General features: G+C 32.3%; 1 protein-coding gene across 1 annotated transcript; it reads left to right on the forward strand.

Moving 5' to 3' along the window:
- Nucleotides 1-13655: 13655 nt before the first annotated feature.
- LOC113857765 (binding partner of ACD11 1-like) lies at nucleotides 13656-18761 on the forward strand. Its single transcript, XM_027489951.1, has 5 exons — nucleotides 13656-13761; nucleotides 14901-15004; nucleotides 15095-15170; nucleotides 17795-17875; nucleotides 17948-18761. Exons 1-5 carry the CDS (start codon nucleotides 13756-13758, stop codon nucleotides 18518-18520), a joined length of 840 nt encoding a protein of 279 aa, XP_027345752.1. The 5' UTR covers nucleotides 13656-13755; the 3' UTR covers nucleotides 18521-18761.
- Nucleotides 18762-19639: the final 878 nt, after the last annotated feature.

Raw genomic sequence — 19639 nt, forward strand, 5'->3', positions numbered from 1 at the left:
TCAAGGACATTTTTATACAATACCAAGCATCTTCATAAATTTATGCATTTATATAAGCTAATTCAGCGGGGAAGTAAAATACAAGTCTTCAAAACATAAATTACATTCCTTGAAAAGTGTAGCCCAACAGTCTAGACCTATTACTGCAACCTAGATTGGCGAAAATAATATACGCTACAATTTTTAAAAAATGCCAACTTCGTCGTCCCTCAGCCAGACCTTTCAGCTTGAGAAGTAGACGCATTACCTGTCCTTTTTGTTCATGTACCACCGTACGATCATTGCAACACATATAACAACACAACGAAAAATGCAAGGGTGAACTTATATAATTAACAATCATAATTATAGAATATGAATATGTAAAATGATTTAAACAGCTAATATATTTCATAGCATTCAACACAATAGCTTCAATCAATTGATGCAGCATGTTCAGCCCATTCCCAACGCAACTAATGCAAATGCAGTGATTCAATTTCCATTTGATTTTACAGTCTAAGTAATCCAGAGGAACTATTATCCAGTCTGGGAGCAACCTATCCCGGTATCTGGTTCCAGACACAGAACAACTCAGCATACTAATTAGCTATGGTGATAATGAATGTGATGTATCACGACGAAATCAACTAAATAAGGCATCATTAAATCTATTTTTAGTCTTAGCAATACAGCAATGCATATAATTTCAGCTAGTTTCAACATCACAACAATATTTATATATTTCCACAACCTCAGCAACACATGTTTGTGCATTTACACAATAAATCAAACTGCTTACAACATTAACTAAGCATTTCCAACTAATTAAACAACTCACAACTTTAATGAAACTTTTCAACATACTTCAACATTCTCAGCACATATATCACCATATTTCAACATATCACTTTTCTTTACAACATCCTAAGTACTCATTAGGCAACGAAGAAATCTACTCAACTATATCATTCTGGGTTTTAGTCTAGAAATTGACCACTCAATAACTTGTTTCTCGCTATAACAGAATTAAGTTCACAAATAGCTCCATATTTACTAAATGAATGAACTAGCTCAGATAAGCTCCCCTTACCTGAAATGAGTTTTCCTCAGATCAAACTCCTAATGAGTCTCGAAGAGATAGATCAACCGTTTGAGTATGAAATACAACTTGAACGGTTTAGATTTACTCAGAACAACACGGTATAAGTCTTATGAGAAAGAGAGAGAAGAAACAAAGTAAAGACCCAAAACTGAGCTCCGAAAACTCACCTAGATCTTGCTGAAGGTTTCTCTAAGGTAAAATGGTGAGAGATTAGAGAGAAAACGGGAAAGGAAATTGTTTGGTGAAAAAATGAAGTTTCTGGGCGCTGAAGCCCCCTTAAATATCCCTCCAGCCTGCGCTAGAGATGGCAATTGGTAGGGTATGTGTATGGGTAGTGTACTACAGTACCCAGCCCCATACCCGCGTGGGTATGAACATTAATCCCCGTACCTGTACCATCTGGGTACCTGCATACCCATCTTGTACCCATTACCCACGCTTGTTTGAGAAAAAAATATTTATAAAGAAAAATATGTTTATATAATTTCACATAAGTAGCATAATAATACAAAAATTCAATATATAGTTGTCGAACAAGGTACAAACATAGATAAAAAATAAATATTCAAAGCTCACAAATGCTAAATGTATCTTAATATAATAAATTTTTAAACTAAAATTCTTAGAAACAATAAGCAAAACTAAACACGCAAGTTATTTGTCGGCGATAACTCTGTCTTGTGTGAGATTCGATCGATTGACAACGTTAAAGCGACAACGAAATAGATCTGCACAGTGGGTGGCCTTTCGTGTGGAATCACTTGGTGACCTCTTATGGCGGCATTGATAACTAACCTTAATGAACAACATTTTATAATTGTTAGGTTTTAATGAAACAGACATTGAGAATGAGAATATAGTTAGGGTAGAGAAGTTCAAGTACTAATAACGAAAAGTGGATACATAAAATATTTTTTTTAACTTTTGAATTTGAAATTGTAAGAAAAATAATAGATTTAATAAAAGTTATATATATATATATATATATTAATATTAGTATTTTTAACTCATATACTATATGAAAGTATTTTGTCAAAAATATAAATTTTAAAAAATTATTTTAATGAATTAAATATTTATAATGTATATACATTTTAAAAGAAAGAATTTGAATAAAAGATAAATGATCACAATAAAATTTTATAATAAAGAAATATATGTGTATATAAAAAATTATACTTTTTTATCTGAAGAAAAAATTAATAAATAAAAATTAACAATAATTTTTTATATTTTATATCTTTTCAAAAACTTATTTGAACGTAAATAAATAGTAAGAATAATATTATTTAGATTCAATAGATTATAGTTGTGCTTGTAATATATATATTGTATAGTAAAATATTATTTTAAATTAAAATATAAAAAATAAAATTTAAATATTATCAATAAATAATAAGTTTATGGTAATTGTCAAATTTATAAAATATTAATAATATGTTTATTATTTATCATTCACTTTATGATTTAAATATTAATATGATTTTAAAAATATGTGTGAAAAATATTTTATGTGTCATATATAAATAATATTTTAAAAAAAGTCAATCTCATATCAACTATGTAATAATTAAATATTATTAGCCTAATTAAATGATATAAAATAGTAAATAAATTTTTCTATTAAAAATATAAACAAAAATAATTTTTTGTTATTAATTAATTTTTATATTAATCTTATATAACTTCACATAAGTAATATAATAATATAAAAATTCAAGGCATAGTTGTAAAACAAAGTTCAAGCATATATATATATATATATATATATATATGCGGGTATGAGGCGGAGTGGGTACTTAGATACTCATACCCGCACCCATCCCCATTAAAATTTGTGAGTTTTTTACCCACACATATACCTGTACCCATATAACGAGTAAATACCCTACCAATTGTGGGTAAATTTTGTGGGTGCCTATTGGGTATTTTACCCATTGCCATCCCTAGCCCACGTGCTCTTGCCTAGGTGAGAAAACTAGACAGGGAAACCTCTCAGATTTTTGCTATTCTTGCTTGAGCGAGGAACACCTGGGCGAGATTGGGTCCAGAAAGTTACCCATTAATCCTGCGACTCCTCGCTTGATCGAGCAACTCTCGCTTTAGTGAGGTCGCCTCTCGCTTGGGTGAGGGGACAACTGGGGTGATTCTATCTGCTCTAGCTTGAGCAAGAACACTCTAAAATGTCAAATTCTACACGACAACTTTTCGCTTGAGCTAAACTGCCCTCGCTTGAGCGAGACACCTTGCACCCAGAATTCTCAATCTTTCTCTTAGATGAGATTATATTGGTTCTCAATCATACCCCCTAGCTTATCTCATGTAAAACACGCTTAACAACTAACTTCTAACCCGTTTTACACATCACACTCGACAACATCACAATACAACATTCGAGAATATACTGCTCATTACCTAGTAATCATACAACTTTTACATTCAACTTCCAATATATGAATAATTCATACACTTTAAGCATACACAACATAATTCAAATGGAATAATGAATACACATAAATACACCGATCTGACAGCCATTTGAATAGTTCATTTATCTTTGGAGCTCAATCTCCACATCACGCACACAGGCACCAATTCAAATCAGGATTAATATCCCATCTTGTTTCACATCACGCACTCAAGCGTTAGTTTAAATCCAGGATCAACATTCCATGTTCAACTATTCAGACAATTTCCACAAGAGATTGACATATACTTATACCAATATTTTCAAGCACATCCACTAAAGGTCCCTAGCTTGCTAGCCTTTTTTTTTTTTTTTTTTTTTAAATTCCCAATTTTTTTCTACCTAGTTAATTTACTACTCATGATTGAAAATATATTAGATTTTTGCAAACATTTGCTTTCCTTGATTCAATCATTAAGGTTCTATTGCGAATCTAGGTCCATGACAAGCAAGTGGCTAGACTCAATAATGTGGTTATACTTACATATCAATTCTTTCTAAGCATTCTCATTAACCCATACATACTCCTTCAGGGTCTCATAATCACAATGGGTTCCTCAATCCACCTGCCTATGCATTTCTACATGCTTTCAACCAGCTATGGGTCATAATTTACATGTGTCAAACTAGACTTTAAAATCATGCAATCATCACATTCATATTCAAATGTCATAATGTGTGCAAGACTTATGCATATGCAAATAATAGCATATTCAAAACCACAATTCCTTAATCATCACCAGTAAAGGTGGATCCTACATTAGGCTTGTCTAAGTTTTCTTATGGCAGTTTATTCAATCTTTTCATTAGACACTTTGATATATACAAGGACTTTAGATTTTATTATTTTAATTTTTTCTAAATCCACGAGTATAGTTAATTTCACTAGTATTTTATCAAACACAACCTAAGTCATTTTGTTCCTATTCTATACCACATTCAATTAAATTTTCTAAAGGGTAGGATGCTTAAATCGAGGCTTCATTTTATCTTTCTTTTTTCATCAATTATTGGAACATCTGTTCAACTTATCTAATTTCTTGCTTATTATCGATTTGCTTGTTTAAACTAAAATTGTAAATTAGCGGAATTAAGCTTAGCATGACTTAAAGTTATGAGACTCGGTGGTTCATTAGATTGCCTAAGCAACAATCTGATTAAAAGGTCGTATCCTTTTCTAAATTATCAAGAATCAAGTACCTAGGTGTTTCTATCCAACATATTTTAGTTTGATTTTCCTAGGTGATAAAATACATATGTTAATTTATAGCTTAGTTCATTTAATTAGTTTTGGTGTACTTAATGCTATGCTGTAAAGGACAATTTCCATTCTCCTTGGTATTCATCAAGTTTAGGAGTCTAAAACTTAGCATGAAATTTTGCTTAACTTAGCATTCAATCACATAATTTCACATATATATGTGCATCATAGTAACACAAGCTAACATATCAATCTCAATATCAAATACATGTCTATAAACTCAAGAGAGTGGGGAATTCTCAAGAGCTTTCAACCACACACAACATTCAATATTTCATCAAGTGTATTCTTATCCATTCCCTCAACTCTTAACTTGAGTCATATGAAAGTTTCTCCTCCTCAACTTAGAGAGTAACTCAGTTTCGTGAGTAAAAACGCTCCCCTTAAACGCTCCATTTCTAGCCTTATTTGGGTTGTACTCGCGTTTTTCTCAATGGGATCGATAATCATCCTTTTCGAGAGGTTCTTGCTATTGAGCCCATAATTTAGGTGTTTAGAATCATAATGAAGCGTGTGAGGTATCGACACATTTCTCATTCAAGAAAACAAACACAAAGCTCATTAGAGGAGGTTTTAAACTAAGTCAAATAATTTTTTATGAGCTAAAAACAGTATCGGTACAACAAGATGCTTAGTTCTGAACAACTAGAATTTCAAGTTTTAGTACACTTATAAAATGGAGGGTAATTGAGTGATATGGTGTCCAACTTGAGCTCAGGATAGTTCTTTGGAAAGGTAAAATTGTAGGGAATGTTGATCATGAATTGTTTTAGTAGATTTGAGATACTTAGTTCATGCATGTCATTGAAAGATCAAATGGACATCAAATTGAGTACAAGATAGCTTGATGAAAAGGTTATGTCATAAGGAACACCAATATGTGAATACATGTCAATAAAATCACATGCAAGTGGTTCAAAAAGAAGACTTTTGTTGATGTTAGCAAAGAAAATGCAATTCTAATACAGCTTCATTAAAAATTGCACATCTCATTAATTTGTGATCCAACCAATTTTGTTTGAAAAATAAGACATCGAGGTTAATAAAAATGTGCTCATTCAAATTTTTGGAATTGCAAATGATATCCGTTTGTCCCGACATTTTGACTTAGCAAATGATATCGAAAATGGGCTTAAGATAGCTTGTTGGAAAGATCTAATTACAAGAATTTCATAAGTGTTTATGAATGTTCATAAAGTTGGATGAAGAGGGATTTAGAAACATTTTTTTTTCATTGTTTTCATAAATTTTTTTTTCAGAATCGGATATAGCATGATAGTTTTTCTCCTTAATCTTTGGTCCAAATCTTACTTCAAAAGTGGCTATGGAAAGCTAATGAAGTGTACTATGTGAAGAAATAAGGTCAAGTTAAAAACAAGGAGGTTTAGCAAGCGAAATATGCAGAACAAATTACATGGAAGGTAAAAAAACGCAAACTTTCTCTTTGAAACTTTGAACTTTATATGCGTCTAACCATTTTGCACATATCTTGATCAATTGGAGTTCGATCGATGAGCCGCAAAGTGCATTGGAAAGCTAAGACAATAAGGAATAAGACGGAATGTTTGTATGTCAGTTTCTCTACATAAAATATTCCCAAAATTCAAGAACAGTGGCTATTGGACTAGTAGAATTCAGCTTGGATCATACTTACGGGATTAAGTGTTGAGTGGTGAAATGGACTCCGAATCAAGCTTGAGATAGTGCGTTAGAAAGCTATCTTCATGTAGTTTATGAAAATCAAAATTTCAGATTAAAAGAGACTAGTATAAAGGGCGTAAAAATTGATTCTTTACACTATTTTTGCATAAAAACATAACGATGAAAGTACTCACATACTCTAGGCGATTGAGGAGGCAAACAATGTCAGATTAAGGCCCGCAATATACCATTGGAAAGGTATTCTGCAAGGAATACAGAAGGATATTTGCATGTCAAGTTTGGAGATCAGAGAAGCAAAAAAAGTAGCCTCCTTTGCTGCTGAAACATAGAAACGTAGAGGAAGGAAGAGATCTCATTATTTTTATTATAACTTGTGAATTTGATACCCGTTGAGTAAAACCACTTGCGTTTGAAATTTTTTCCACTGCAAAATTCAAATATGTAGTTATTAGGTGCAGAAAAATGAGTTTAAAGGGTAAAAAATGTCTCACACAGTGGATGCAATGAGAGAGGTTTCAAGCTTTTTCATGGCGGAGATGCAAAAACATCATCTCTTTGCTTTGATAAGTGAAAACACTAAGGAACAAGGATGAAAAAGTATTTTTATCTTGCTTGGATGTTCAAAGAGTAAGGGTGAGTGGTGGAGAAGAAGAGAGAAACTGTGAGAAAGATAGAAACCGGAACAGAGAGTGAGAGAGAGGTTTATGAGAGGGAGAAAGAATGAATTTTGATTTTGTCAACCTTTCAACACATGGCTGCACATGTGTTATGCATGCAAGGGATGATCTTGCCACCTTTCAACACATGGCTGCGCGCGTGTCACGCATGCAATGGCTAGTCTTGCCACCTTGCACCACTTATCACCTAGTTTAGCCACCTATCTCATGCATGCATGATATTTTGAGGACAGTTAGGTCATTTTGCAATTTATTCTATGAATTAAAATTCCAAAAAACCTTTTTGAAGCAAAATCTACCTTGTTGAGATTTGAACCCAGAAGCTTCTAACTCTAGACTAAGGGCTAACCCTTCTACTACTAGACTACCTTTGCTAGTGCATATATCATTTGCAACTTAAATATAAATATGAGATATCTAAATAATCCAAACCACTGAGATTCATCTTTCAAAACAAATCAAACACATACCGATGAATTATTTGAATGAAATAAAATAAATACTTTTATATCAAAACTTCTTTAACCAAAATCACAAAATTTTATAAAATATATTGAATTATCTTTGAGAAAAAGAGAAAATCGCATTACACATGCGAACATATGGAGGGTGCAAAAGTGAGGATGTTACAATTCTCCCCTACTTTTAGGAATTTTTGTCCTTGAAAATCTTCTACAATGAATTGAACAAAGGTTACACCTTCTATCCATGGAGTTTGGAAACAATATTATGCAGTTCAACATCTTTGAAGTCATGAAGCATCCATTTTAGCTACATAGTGCATTTTATATAGATATTATTGATGTTTGTGAACACTCATTTTTGTCCGGGTCACAAATTTTATTAAATAATAAATGATGAATTTCAAAAAAATAATAATAAAAAGGGTAATTAAAAAAGACATAATCAATAAAAATCATAAATATATTCTATAAATAAGAATCATAGTTTCTATTTTTAATTTTATTTAATTTGGAAAATACAGAATAAAATAAAAATAATGAAGGTGTAAAAAATATACTTAATTTCCTTTTATTAGGTATTAATCCTATTATTATAAAATTATGACTAACCTGCACACACAAGGAAGGATTTCCAGCACAGAGAAATTTTACATAGATTTCTTTCACAGGAAGGAATTTTGAAGTGAAGATTTCTCAGAGGAGATTTCTTAACATAGAATTCTTCACACAAAAAAAAAAAGACAAAGATATTGCAAGAAAAAGGTACAACTTTTGACTTTTTCTGACGTTGTTTGTCTTTCATGAAGCATGTGCTAATATCATATCACATTGTTTTTTTTCTTTGTCTTTCTTTATTTTATTCCTTTTTTCTCTTTGTTTTAGCACTTTTCCATTTATGTGGTTTTTCTTCCTTTTCTCTTATTTATTTTTTTTCTTTGTGTTTCTTCTTCCTTAAGTGTCACTCCATTGTGCCAAAAAAATATATAAAAGAATATAAAATAAAAAAAACCTTTTTCAATTAAGCATCCTAATTATAATTTTTAATAAAATATAGATATTAGTTTTTTTTGTTAAATCAATCGAAAATAATTTTTTTTAGTAAAAATAAAAAAATGAAATAAAGTAATTTTTAAATTTTTAGGTTAAATCTTTCAAAATAAAAATAAATAAATTAGAATGTTAAATTACTTTCAAAATATAGTGTTTTTCTGTTTAGCTCATTCTTTTTGAAATAAAATATAAAATTTTCTTTTCCAAAACAAAAAAAAGAAATTTGTTTTCAAGTTATTAGGACTTTGTCACTTCTCAAATAAAAATAAAATAATTTTTTTTACAAAATTATTTTGTTTTCTAAGTAAAATATGATTTGAAATCAAGGATTCTTTTGAAATCTCAAATATGATTTTTACCTATGACGATAACAGTTTATACTTGAGGCTTATTTTAAAAAAAAAATAAAAAATAAAAAATATGAAATAATAAAATAAAAATAAAAAATAAAAAATTTGAAAATGAGGAGTTATTGACGCTTTAATGCTTTTTCCTTGAACAATTATTGACGTTTTTCATGCTGCTTTATAATTATCAATTTTTGTTGCTATACTTTTCTTTTTTGTGCTGAATCCATTATGCTTTGTGCAGAGAATGCCCTCAGTCCCATTAAGAAGAGCCTGAATTTGATCTTTGAATTATGAATCCATTATCACTGATGAAAATGAATAGTATAAAGAGCCCCCAGTGCAATGCATGTTTACTTTCAACATCCAGTAAACATGTGCACACATGCCCAGAAGAACAAAGCTGCGCATGTTCACTATTGCTTACCATAGTGATTATATGCGCTGCACGTAATCACTTTTACTAGTGAAAGTGAACACTACAGAAAGAGAAAACTTCATGGAGCTATATGTAAACACTATCAACAATGATAGTAACTACTTTGGAAGGCGTTAACTTTACTATAAATAGGATTTTTACCACTTAGGGTAGGATTTTTTTTACCATTTTAGTACTTTTCCATTTTGGGACACTTTTGCAGAGCTTAGGTCAGACCTTGGGTGACAGCCAAGGTTCCATATTAGGGTTTATTTCCTACTTCTTCTTACTTTCAATTGATTTTTACTTTGATGTCATTGATCTTTCTTGATTCTTACTTTTTAATGGTGAAATCCATCCTCATGGAGAGCTAAATTTTGCTATTAATCCCTAGTGAAGTTCATATGAATTCTTGAAATCCTAGGTTTAATGTTAATACAAATTCCTTTCATGAATTTCTTCTTTCCCAATCTCTTGAACTAAGTTAAGAATTGAATGGAGGGTGTTGCTTAATCAAACTCTAATTTGTTTTTAACAAGGGTTCAAAACTTGGTTTACTTAGTTCTGAGTTTAATTCTATGGTTGTTTAATCCTAAGGATTAGAGATTGGAGCCCATTGATTTGCTTAATTTTGTATGAGAATTTATAGTTGATTGATGCTTGTTTAATTAACCTAATTTGGGGAAAGGTTGGAGTATTAAATTCGAAGAGGATTTGTGATAGGGATTAACACATTTTGTCAATTGAATTTTCTAAATTAATTTTTTGATTGAGTTACTTGAAATTGAAACCACAAAACCTCCCCTTATTTACTTTCTGAATTGGTGTTCATAACATGTTTGATGTTTGGTTTATATCCAATGTTCATGGGAGACGATCTAGGTTAGCATCCTAGTATTGCATTAATTTGTGTTTAAATTTTGATGAGAATTAGTGACAAATCCTTTGTTCATCAGGACATAATGTGGTTGATTACATGCTTAAAATTAGGAATTTGTTGCTACACATAATCTAATTTGAATTGCATCTTGTTATTTGAATACCCTTTTGGGTGGAAGTAATCACTTCCAGCACACAAATTAACTACTCCAGCAAGCATCCTCCAAAGGCCAAGTGGAAGAAGTAATCACTTTCACCATTGATAGTGAACACTCCAGAGCCATTTCCAAGAGGCAAAGTTGTGCATGTTTACTTTCACCACTGATAGTAAACACACGTGCATATTTTTCTGATGAAGCTGCGCATGTTTACTCTCAGCATTGATAGTAATCACTGCAGTTAGGACAACACTACAGGAAGTTTTCTACATAATTACTTTTATCACTCAAAGTGATTACTTTAGGATGACGTTAAATTCACTATAAATAGATTCCCAATTAGAAAAGGGGGGACCTTCCATTTCTTGTCATTTTTCTTTTCTGCATTTTATAGGATTAAGGTAGGAGTTCTGGGTGGTTGCCCAAGAACTCCACTTTATGGTTTCCATTTCTTTTCCCTTTCTCACTCTGCTTTTTTGGTTTTCTGTACATTAAATGCTTTTAATGTTGAATCCAACCTTGATGGAAGGCTAAGTTTTGAGGGTTAATCCTTGGTGTAGTTCATAATGGATTCTTGAAGTTTAGGTTTAATTGTTGAAACAAATTTCTCTTTGTATGGATTTTATTTTCCCTAATCTCTTGAAAACTATGTTAGAAATTGAATGAGGATTGTTTGCTTAATTCAATCCAAGTTTCTTTCTTAACAAGGGTTTCATAGTTCAGTTTGATTAATTCTGGATTAGGTTTTAGGTTTGTTTAATTCCAAGAACTAGGGATTAGAGTTCTTGTAATTTGCTTAATCTTGCATGAAAATTTAAGAGTTAATTGACGCTTGTTCCAATTAATTCAAATATGTGAGGAAATCAGTATCTAAGTCTTAAGTAACTAATGATGGAACCTATTGTGGATGAATCAAGGATTAATCTATTTTATTGATTAATTTTCTTAATTTCGTATTTCTATTTTGAATGATTAAGGGCTTTAAACCACAACCAAACACCCCTTATTTTCTGAGTACGATGCACACTACATGTTTGATATTTGGTCACTCATCTAATGATTCATAGGATACGACCTAGGTTAGCTTAGCCTAGTACACATTTAATTTACTTATATTTTGATAAAGACCAGCGACATTCTTTTCATCACCCCCAGAGGCAGCTCAAACTTAAGACTAATGCAGTATGTCTTAAGGCCATAGAAGTGTCAAATGTGGGAGCCTTATCAGAGATATCCAGGCGCATCTTATTGATGGATTCTATAAAGAACTGGATTTTTGCTCTCCCTTAGATGCAGAATTGTGGAGACTCTTTGTTGGCCTTCAATTAGTTCACCAAAAGAATATTCAGGCTGTCTAGATTGAACTGGACTCAAAGGAAGCTTAGTGTTAAGTATTCAATGTAACCACCCTTCCTCCTTTTTTTATTATTGCCATTAGAAACACTTTAAAGGGGATTCTTTTTATTAGATTCTAGAAAAACTCGTTGTTACTTTGATAATGGTCCCCCTTTGTGCTCTCTTAATTAAGCTTGGACTCTTTAGGTGTTTGTAACTCCAAACTTAGTTAGTTTGTCTTGTTTTCCTTGGGCTCTGTAGCTCCATTGATTAGAAAAAAAAAACAAAATATTAAACTTCTTTTCTTTATTTCTTTCTCTCTTTCTTTATACACACACATATATATATATACACACACAAACTCAAAATTTTTATTTAAATATTATAATTTAAATAACAAATTATTTATTTATTTATTTATTTTCAACTATTTGCCTGTGTAGAATGAATTTGGTTACATGGCATAGGTTTCACTAATACTATTGGCGAAACGATTTAATTTTTTAATTAAATAATTTTTACCATAGAGAGTGTGAAACTAATAAGACTATCAAACAACCACTAGTTTCACTATAAGTTTTGCAAAACTAAAAGCAAGTTTTGCCATAAGCAAAGAGAAACTTACGAGGACATAACACATGGTAGAATTTACCTATGTTTCACCACAATAAGCGCAAAAGTGTGGGAGAATGACATGTGGAAGAAATTAAAAAATTTTACAATTTTTATGGCAAAACTTGATGAACATTAACACTTTTATCCATGGACATTTTAGTGTATATACATCTTTTGGTTTAAAATTTGTTCTTATACATAGTAGATACATCTTTCTTTTTATTTACTTTGATGAAGAAATTTTTAAAGCTTTTATATATATATATATATATATATATATATATATATATATATCTATCTATATATATTATTTACTGCTGCTATTTAATTGATTACTATAAAATTAGTTATTGTTGATTTAATTTAAATTAAATAAGTAAATAATATATTTATTGATGAGAGGAATAACCAGTATTTTTTAGATTTTAATTTTAAAAATATATTAATTAATTTTTATTTGTAAAAGTGCAAGATAAGTGAAATTGTTATTATTATATATTGGAATGGTAAAATTTTTGAAGGAAATGAAGAAGTGAGTTTCTAAAAAAATAATGGATTAAGTTTTGAAGCATTAAAAATAAAATTTCATTTCAAATAATTTTGATTCTAATCAAGTTATTTTCATATTAATTTTATATTTTTTTTATTGATGAAAATAATAGACAATACATAATTCTGGAAATATGTGATGATAAAGACATTAAGTTAAGTGCATATCAACAACAAACTAATAAAACTGTTATTAAAATTGTAATATCAGCTGAGATCTAACCACGTGTCTCTAGAGCTCTCCAACCATTCATTTTAATTTTTTTCTTTTTATTTCTATGACTTTCGTGCTTTCTATGTTAAAACATAATCAATTCTTACTTCGTGTTTTGTCTTTATAAATTTCTCCATACTAATAATAAAACTTGATTTTAAGTTTGCTAAACTTATAAATATTTAATACGTCTCACTAATTTTATGCTTCATGTGACAAAAATTATTTTTAAAAATAAAAATACTTATCTCATGACCTAATTCACCTCAAACAAAAGAAATAGTTTGAAAAAATAAATAAACAGAGAATTTATTTTTTAAATTATAATATTTAAATAAAAAAGCTAATCCTCGAAGGTCCAAGTCTGACCGTTGAATCACGCTCACGCGGTTTGCATGCCTTGCTCTGTACTCCATTGAATCCCACGTGCGACTCGAATCTGGCACGTGTTTCCAAGTCCTTCCACTAAGAAACCGACGAAATAAAATCCAGTAGCCCCTCTCACCGTTTTTTTTCTTCGCTCAACTCTTCTATTTCTCCACGCGGCGGTTTCTGATAACCGGAGATTTCTACCGATGACGGTGAGTTCTGATTGCATCACTATTACTTTTATTGCACGAATCTTGTTTAAGATCTCATCGATGTCGTATACTGCATTAGGCATTGCTACCACTGTATAATTTATCGTATGTGGAGTAGATTCGATACTTATCTCGAAGTTTATTTGGTTTAGTTAGGACTTAGAAGGTGGAAGAGTAGATCCGTTTTAGTCTTCTTGTCTCGTTGAGGTCCTTCTGTCTGGGTAGTTTAGGTGAATTAATTTCGTGTTCTAATGTTTTGGGTTTCGATTTGGAAAGTTCTTTCGAGGCACAACGTTTGTTTCTGTGTATTTTGACTTTGGAGAGAACTGCAAATCTATAGGACCAATTATTAGTATGTTTCATAATATATGTTCTGCATGCTCTGAAGTGATTCCTGTGTAGTTTGCTATATAGGACTTACACTATTATGGTTGCCCTCTTCTTCCGGTTAATTGAGTTGAATAGCATCCAAAAAATTAAACGGGAGGATCTTTGCATTAGACTATGCTTTGTTTTCCTTCAAACTTGCATGATTAACTATTTTCAGAGTGCTTTGGTTGCTGGGTAAAGTCATAAATACTTATCTGTTATCTAGTTTTGTTTTATTTTATTTTATTTTTGAGGGGGGGGAGGGGTGCGCTAAATTATAACCTTAACCATAAGTGTGTATTGGCGATAGAGATTGTTTCAAGACGGGTATATGTTTAAAATTGTTGTTTTCCATATCTGAAAATTTGGCTTTTGGCGAGCTGCGTTAATATATGTAGCTGACCTCACCTAGTGAGATAAGACTTGGTTGTTGTTTGTTGCTAATACTCTCACATAACCTCTTTTCTGACTTTACACAAGACTCCATTTAATATGAATAGTAGTTATAAGGAGCATTTATCAACATTTGAGAAATGTAATTAGTGGATTGACAGCTTAACAACAATTATAATAATTATATGTATGTCTCTTTTTATCATTACTGATGGTCAGATGGGAAAATAAGTGAAGTTGCAATTTTAAGAAGTATGGATTTATGGATGGGTAGTAATATATGCTTTGATTTTGTTTTTAAGTGTGAGATTTCATAACATAAGTGAAGATGCAGAATTGGGTTATCCACACCGTTTTAAACTTTATTGTCTTTCCAGATAAAAACTATAAAAGTCAGTAATGTTTCCTTGGGAGCAACTGTTCAAGACATTAGGGAGTTCTTTTCCTTTTCTGGTGATATCGAATATGTTGAAATACAGAGGTCAGTAAGTTGGTGTTTTACTCCTCTTTTTTAGAGTGCTATCATTGTTATGTTTTATTGTACAAATTAAAAGTTTACATATGAATGCAGTTGTGATGAACGATCTCAAACTGCCTATGTAACCTTCAAGGATTCACAAGGTGCTGAGACTGCAGTACTATTATCGGTAATTTTCCTGTCACTAGTTACCAGTAGATATACATGTGCATCAAACATGATTCTTTGTAAAATAACAAAGGATGCTGAACAACTAATAAATTTATCCAGTGTTGACTACCAAAATATCCTATTTTCATTATTGAAAGTTCAAGACTCAGAACTATGGGATTGTTTGTCATTAAACAAAAAGCTTGCTGATGTTGATTGACATAATCTACTTTTTGACAAAATAATGCAGTATCCGTGCATGACTTAGAAGAATAAACTCTATTTGAGATTCTTGTTGCAGCACTGGTTTCAAGACTGTTACATTTACTTGAAAGGCTTTCAAAAGTCTCTTTTTTGTTGAGTCTATTCCTTTAGTATGGATGTGCCTCTTCTAGTGAATTGCATCCTTCATTGGTCAAAAGTTGCTTCCTGTGTATCACATATGTTGGTTAGTCTTGAATCTTCATGAATATTTCCATGCCAGTGTGTCATGTTGTCTCCCAAAAATTGGAAACTTTGTTCTTTTATTAATTTTATTGTTTATCCAGCAATTTGTTTTTGTTTTTTGGTTAACACCATGGTGCGGAGTGGCCTCTGCCATTCTTGTTGACCTTGTAGCATCGCACTACACTGTCACGCCTGGAGCGATGCTAGGTATGGCTACTTTTGCGATATTTTGCAGCCATTTGCAGTCCCTATTATGCCAGAGGGTAAAATACCCATTTTGCTAATTTGCTCTCATTTTAGGGTGTGTTTGGGAACTCAACTTAACTAAGCACTTATTCAATAAGCTCTTTTTATATGAAGACTTATGGCATGAATTTGACTAATAAACTTCTTAGAATAAGCTGGAAAGAGCTTATTTTGATAAGCTGTGCTTAAAAAGCTTATTGAAATAAGTTAGAAACAACTTATGGGAGTTATAAACTATTTCTATAAACTCTCCCAAATGCCCCATTAAAGCCATTTGAGCATGTTTTAGGGGGCCAATCTTGTGATTTTGCTCTTCTTTACATGATAATAATTCAGCAGACCCGGGGGTCTTCTTTCTCGCGCACCCAACCTTAGCAGCCAATCAGACCCACCCTTGCCTGGCAAGATTTAGGGCAGCCCACCTTCATTTCCAGCCAGAATCCAGCAGTTTCCTGCATCTATGTCCTGGTTTTGGCCATGCCTAGCATCTACCTCCATTTGGGTCATTTTGCAGCAAACTCAAGCACTTTCCAACGAGACCCACCACTGTTTTGGTTGCTTCCTGATGTGCACAGGCAGTTTCAGTGAGACTCACCACTGTTTGGGTCATTTCCAGCATGCTCGGTCAATTTTTGGTGAGACCCACCTCTGTTTCGCCCATTTTCTGCCTGGACTCACCACTGCTCTGTTTTCCAGTTCTGCTCAAACCATTTTTTTCTTTCTTGTTCTTCCCTTCTCTGTTGTCAAACTCTAATATGTATTTAATTTGGATATTATTTTTTTAATTTTCAGCATATATATGTGTAGTATAATGTAAGTTAGGCTTATGTTAAAACTTCAAAATAGCAGTTATCTCCCGCCTCTCGCTATGAAGTTTTTGGGGTTGGCCACTCCATGCCACTAATTCGGATGGACTATTATATGTGTCCAAACTTTCAGATTATGTTAATTTTGGAGCTTCATATATGTGTTGGCTTCACTTTTAGGCGATTAAGGAATAGGAATGTGGGACATCCTTCCCATTCAGAGATTTGTTTCATAGTATTATTCAACTTATGTCAGAGATTTCCTAATCTGAAAATCTCAGGCTTCTATTACTGTTACCTTGAATGCAAGTTTGGAGTAATTTTGGAGCTTTACCGTGAGAATTTGCATTATTAATTTTCAATGACCTTGGATATGCATGTTGTACTCATTCTGGCTGGTTTAGGGTAGCAATCAGGAGAAAATAGCCATTGGAGGAATGATTTTACCTCTATTTTGGCGTGTGTCTGTTTTATCTTTTTTATTTGGGTACTAAATGTTATGATAGGTATACTATGAGTTTATAACAGTGTTCATAACCTGCTACATTGCTAAATATTTATATTGGTCCAAGACATATGCAATGTACCATTGGTTCTCCAAAGATATATTCGACATCAAATTGATGTTGTAATCTTATATATTTACTATAAATTGATCCTTAAAATGACATTGAATGGATCCATGAAGGATGAAACTGGTGGCATTAAATATAATTGAAAGACAATTTGAATTCGATATCATTGATAAGTGAAAAAACATTGTGATGCCATGTACATCTTTGGAAAATTAAAATTGGTGTTTACTTGTTCCTTTACTGGCTTTGTTTGAGAGTTGATTTTTACAGGAAAAAAGAGGGAAGGAGAAGACTTAAGTGATTATTATCTTTGTTTGAAAGTTTTTAGATGAGAAGGGGAGGGTTTATAAACCCTCAAAAACCCTCATAATTCCATATTTTTAAGTTTCTCTAATTTGGGAGAGCTTTGTGTTTACCATTCCTTCCTCCCTCCCTCCTATCTTCCTTTCTCCTCTCTTGGCTTTCAAACTCTTCCCTTCCCTCTCTCTCCAAACTCCCAAATAAAGCGTAAATGTAGAAATTTATATATCCTGCAATCATATCAAAATTTATCTGAGTTTCAATGTCAGGGAGCAACGATAGTTGATTTGTCAGTTGAGATAACTCTGGATCCAGATTACAAGATTCCAGCTGCTGCCTTGGCATCATCTGTAAGCTTTGTAAAGACCCTCTACTTATTGTGCTTAACTAGGTTGTTTTTGCCTGACACTAATAATTTTTAGGCAACGGAGGGTAAAACTCCTGGTGGTGCTGAATCTGCTTTACGGAAGGCGGAGGATGTGGTCACCAGCATGCTAGCCAAGGGCTTCATCTTAGGGAAAGATGCTGTCAACAAAGCGAAGACTTTTGATGAGAAGCACCAGTTATCTTCAACAGCCTCGGCAAAAGTTACATCTTTTGACCAAAAGCTTGGGCTTAGTGAGAAAATAAGTGCTGGTGCTACAGTTGTGAGTGATAGAGTTCGAGAAGTGGATCAAAAGTTTCAGGTTTCAGAGAAGACTAAATCAGCATTTGCAGCTGCAGAACAGAAAGTCAGTACAGCAGGGTCTGCTATAATGAAGAACCGCTATGTACTTACTGGGGCTTCCTGGGTAACAGGTGCTTTTAGTAAGGTTGCTAAGGCAGCTGGGGATGTAGGTCAAAAGACAAAAGAGAAAGTGGTGAGTGCAGAAGAGGAAGAGAAGCGAAAAGTAGAAGACCAGTACGCGCAAGTCCTTTCTGAGTCCCCAAAAGCAGCAGCAACAAGCGAGACGCACTCTTCCAAGCCTGCTCCTGCTCAGGGTTTGATCCTTTGATTTGCTTCTTGTATATACCATCTTGAAACTCCTGCGAATTGTTTCCATATGAACCCCTCCCTTTTCTTTAGATTGGAAGTGAATGTAGGACTGGTTTTACAAGTTTGCAGTTATTTTGCTTCCATAAACAAAGATAAAATGAATTTCCAAGGTTTGAAATTGTTTGTTTCTATTTCTATGCTCTTTGGCCCTTCCGCACATTTGTGGCAGCATTAATTCTTTCGTCCTTGTGGCTCATCGTGCGCTTCATTTGTATATTTGGAAAGGAAAATTATCTGTAAACGTCTCTAGCGATGGAATTTATAAAAGAAAGGGTGAAATTGAAGGATTTTCATTAAACCATCCAAAATTAATGTCTCTTGCCCCGTCTCATGAATATTTCGAAATTCTTTCAATCTCGGGATTTTTTAAGAAAAAATTCAGCAAAAGGAATAATATTCAATTTTACGTTTAATTGAACTTAACTTCTTTCACACCTTTTCCCTCCTCCTGCAAACATATTTGTAAGTTTGGTTCCAGTGAACATTTATAGATTGGTGCCAACGGCTTACCGTTACTCTAGCTTAAAAGGACAATTGTAACTGAACTTCATTAGTTTCTTCTTCCTTGTTTTCTTATGACCCGCCCGAATGTTTTCTTCTATAAAGGCTTTTCAATCTTCCTTGAGATGGAACCCAGGAGTATTATTCAACAATCTTGACCCTCAATTACTTCTATTTCCTCTACACTATCTTCTCTCTTCACCTTCCGCACTCACAAAGACACCATTAGCCACAAAACCCCTCATTTTCCACAGCTCTCTTCTACACTTTCTAAAGTCAATCAAACAAGCTTGTCGGAGTGTTTCTTGGAAGGATAACATGACTCATTGTAAGATTCTTTCAATAATAAAATAATTTTTTTTTATAAAAATGTCACAAAATTAATTGAAGTTAAAATATTTTGTATATTTAATTTGTTAAAGATGTAAACCGCTAATAATTATCCGGGTTACCAATGTTATTAAATTCCGATCCATCATTGACTCAGTTAAGATATTTCATCATTGGGTGGGATTATAGGTTTAACCTATTAATGCTTAAACTAGATATATGATATATATCATCTAATAATTTATAT

This window comes from Abrus precatorius, unplaced genomic scaffold, assembly GCF_003935025.1.
Source record: "Abrus precatorius isolate BTA unplaced genomic scaffold, Abrus_2018 Scaffold2, whole genome shotgun sequence".
NCBI classification, from domain to species: domain Eukaryota; kingdom Viridiplantae; phylum Streptophyta; class Magnoliopsida; order Fabales; family Fabaceae; genus Abrus; species Abrus precatorius.

Coding starts and splice junctions, on each gene's coding strand:
- LOC113857765 (XM_027489951.1), top strand. Junction 15,171..17,794: donor AGACTGCAGTACTATTATCG/GTAATTTTCCTG, acceptor TTTCAATGTCAG/GGAGCAACGATAGTTGATTT. Junction 17,876..17,947: donor CTGCTGCCTTGGCATCATCT/GTAAGCTTTGTA, acceptor AATAATTTTTAG/GCAACGGAGGGTAAAACTCC.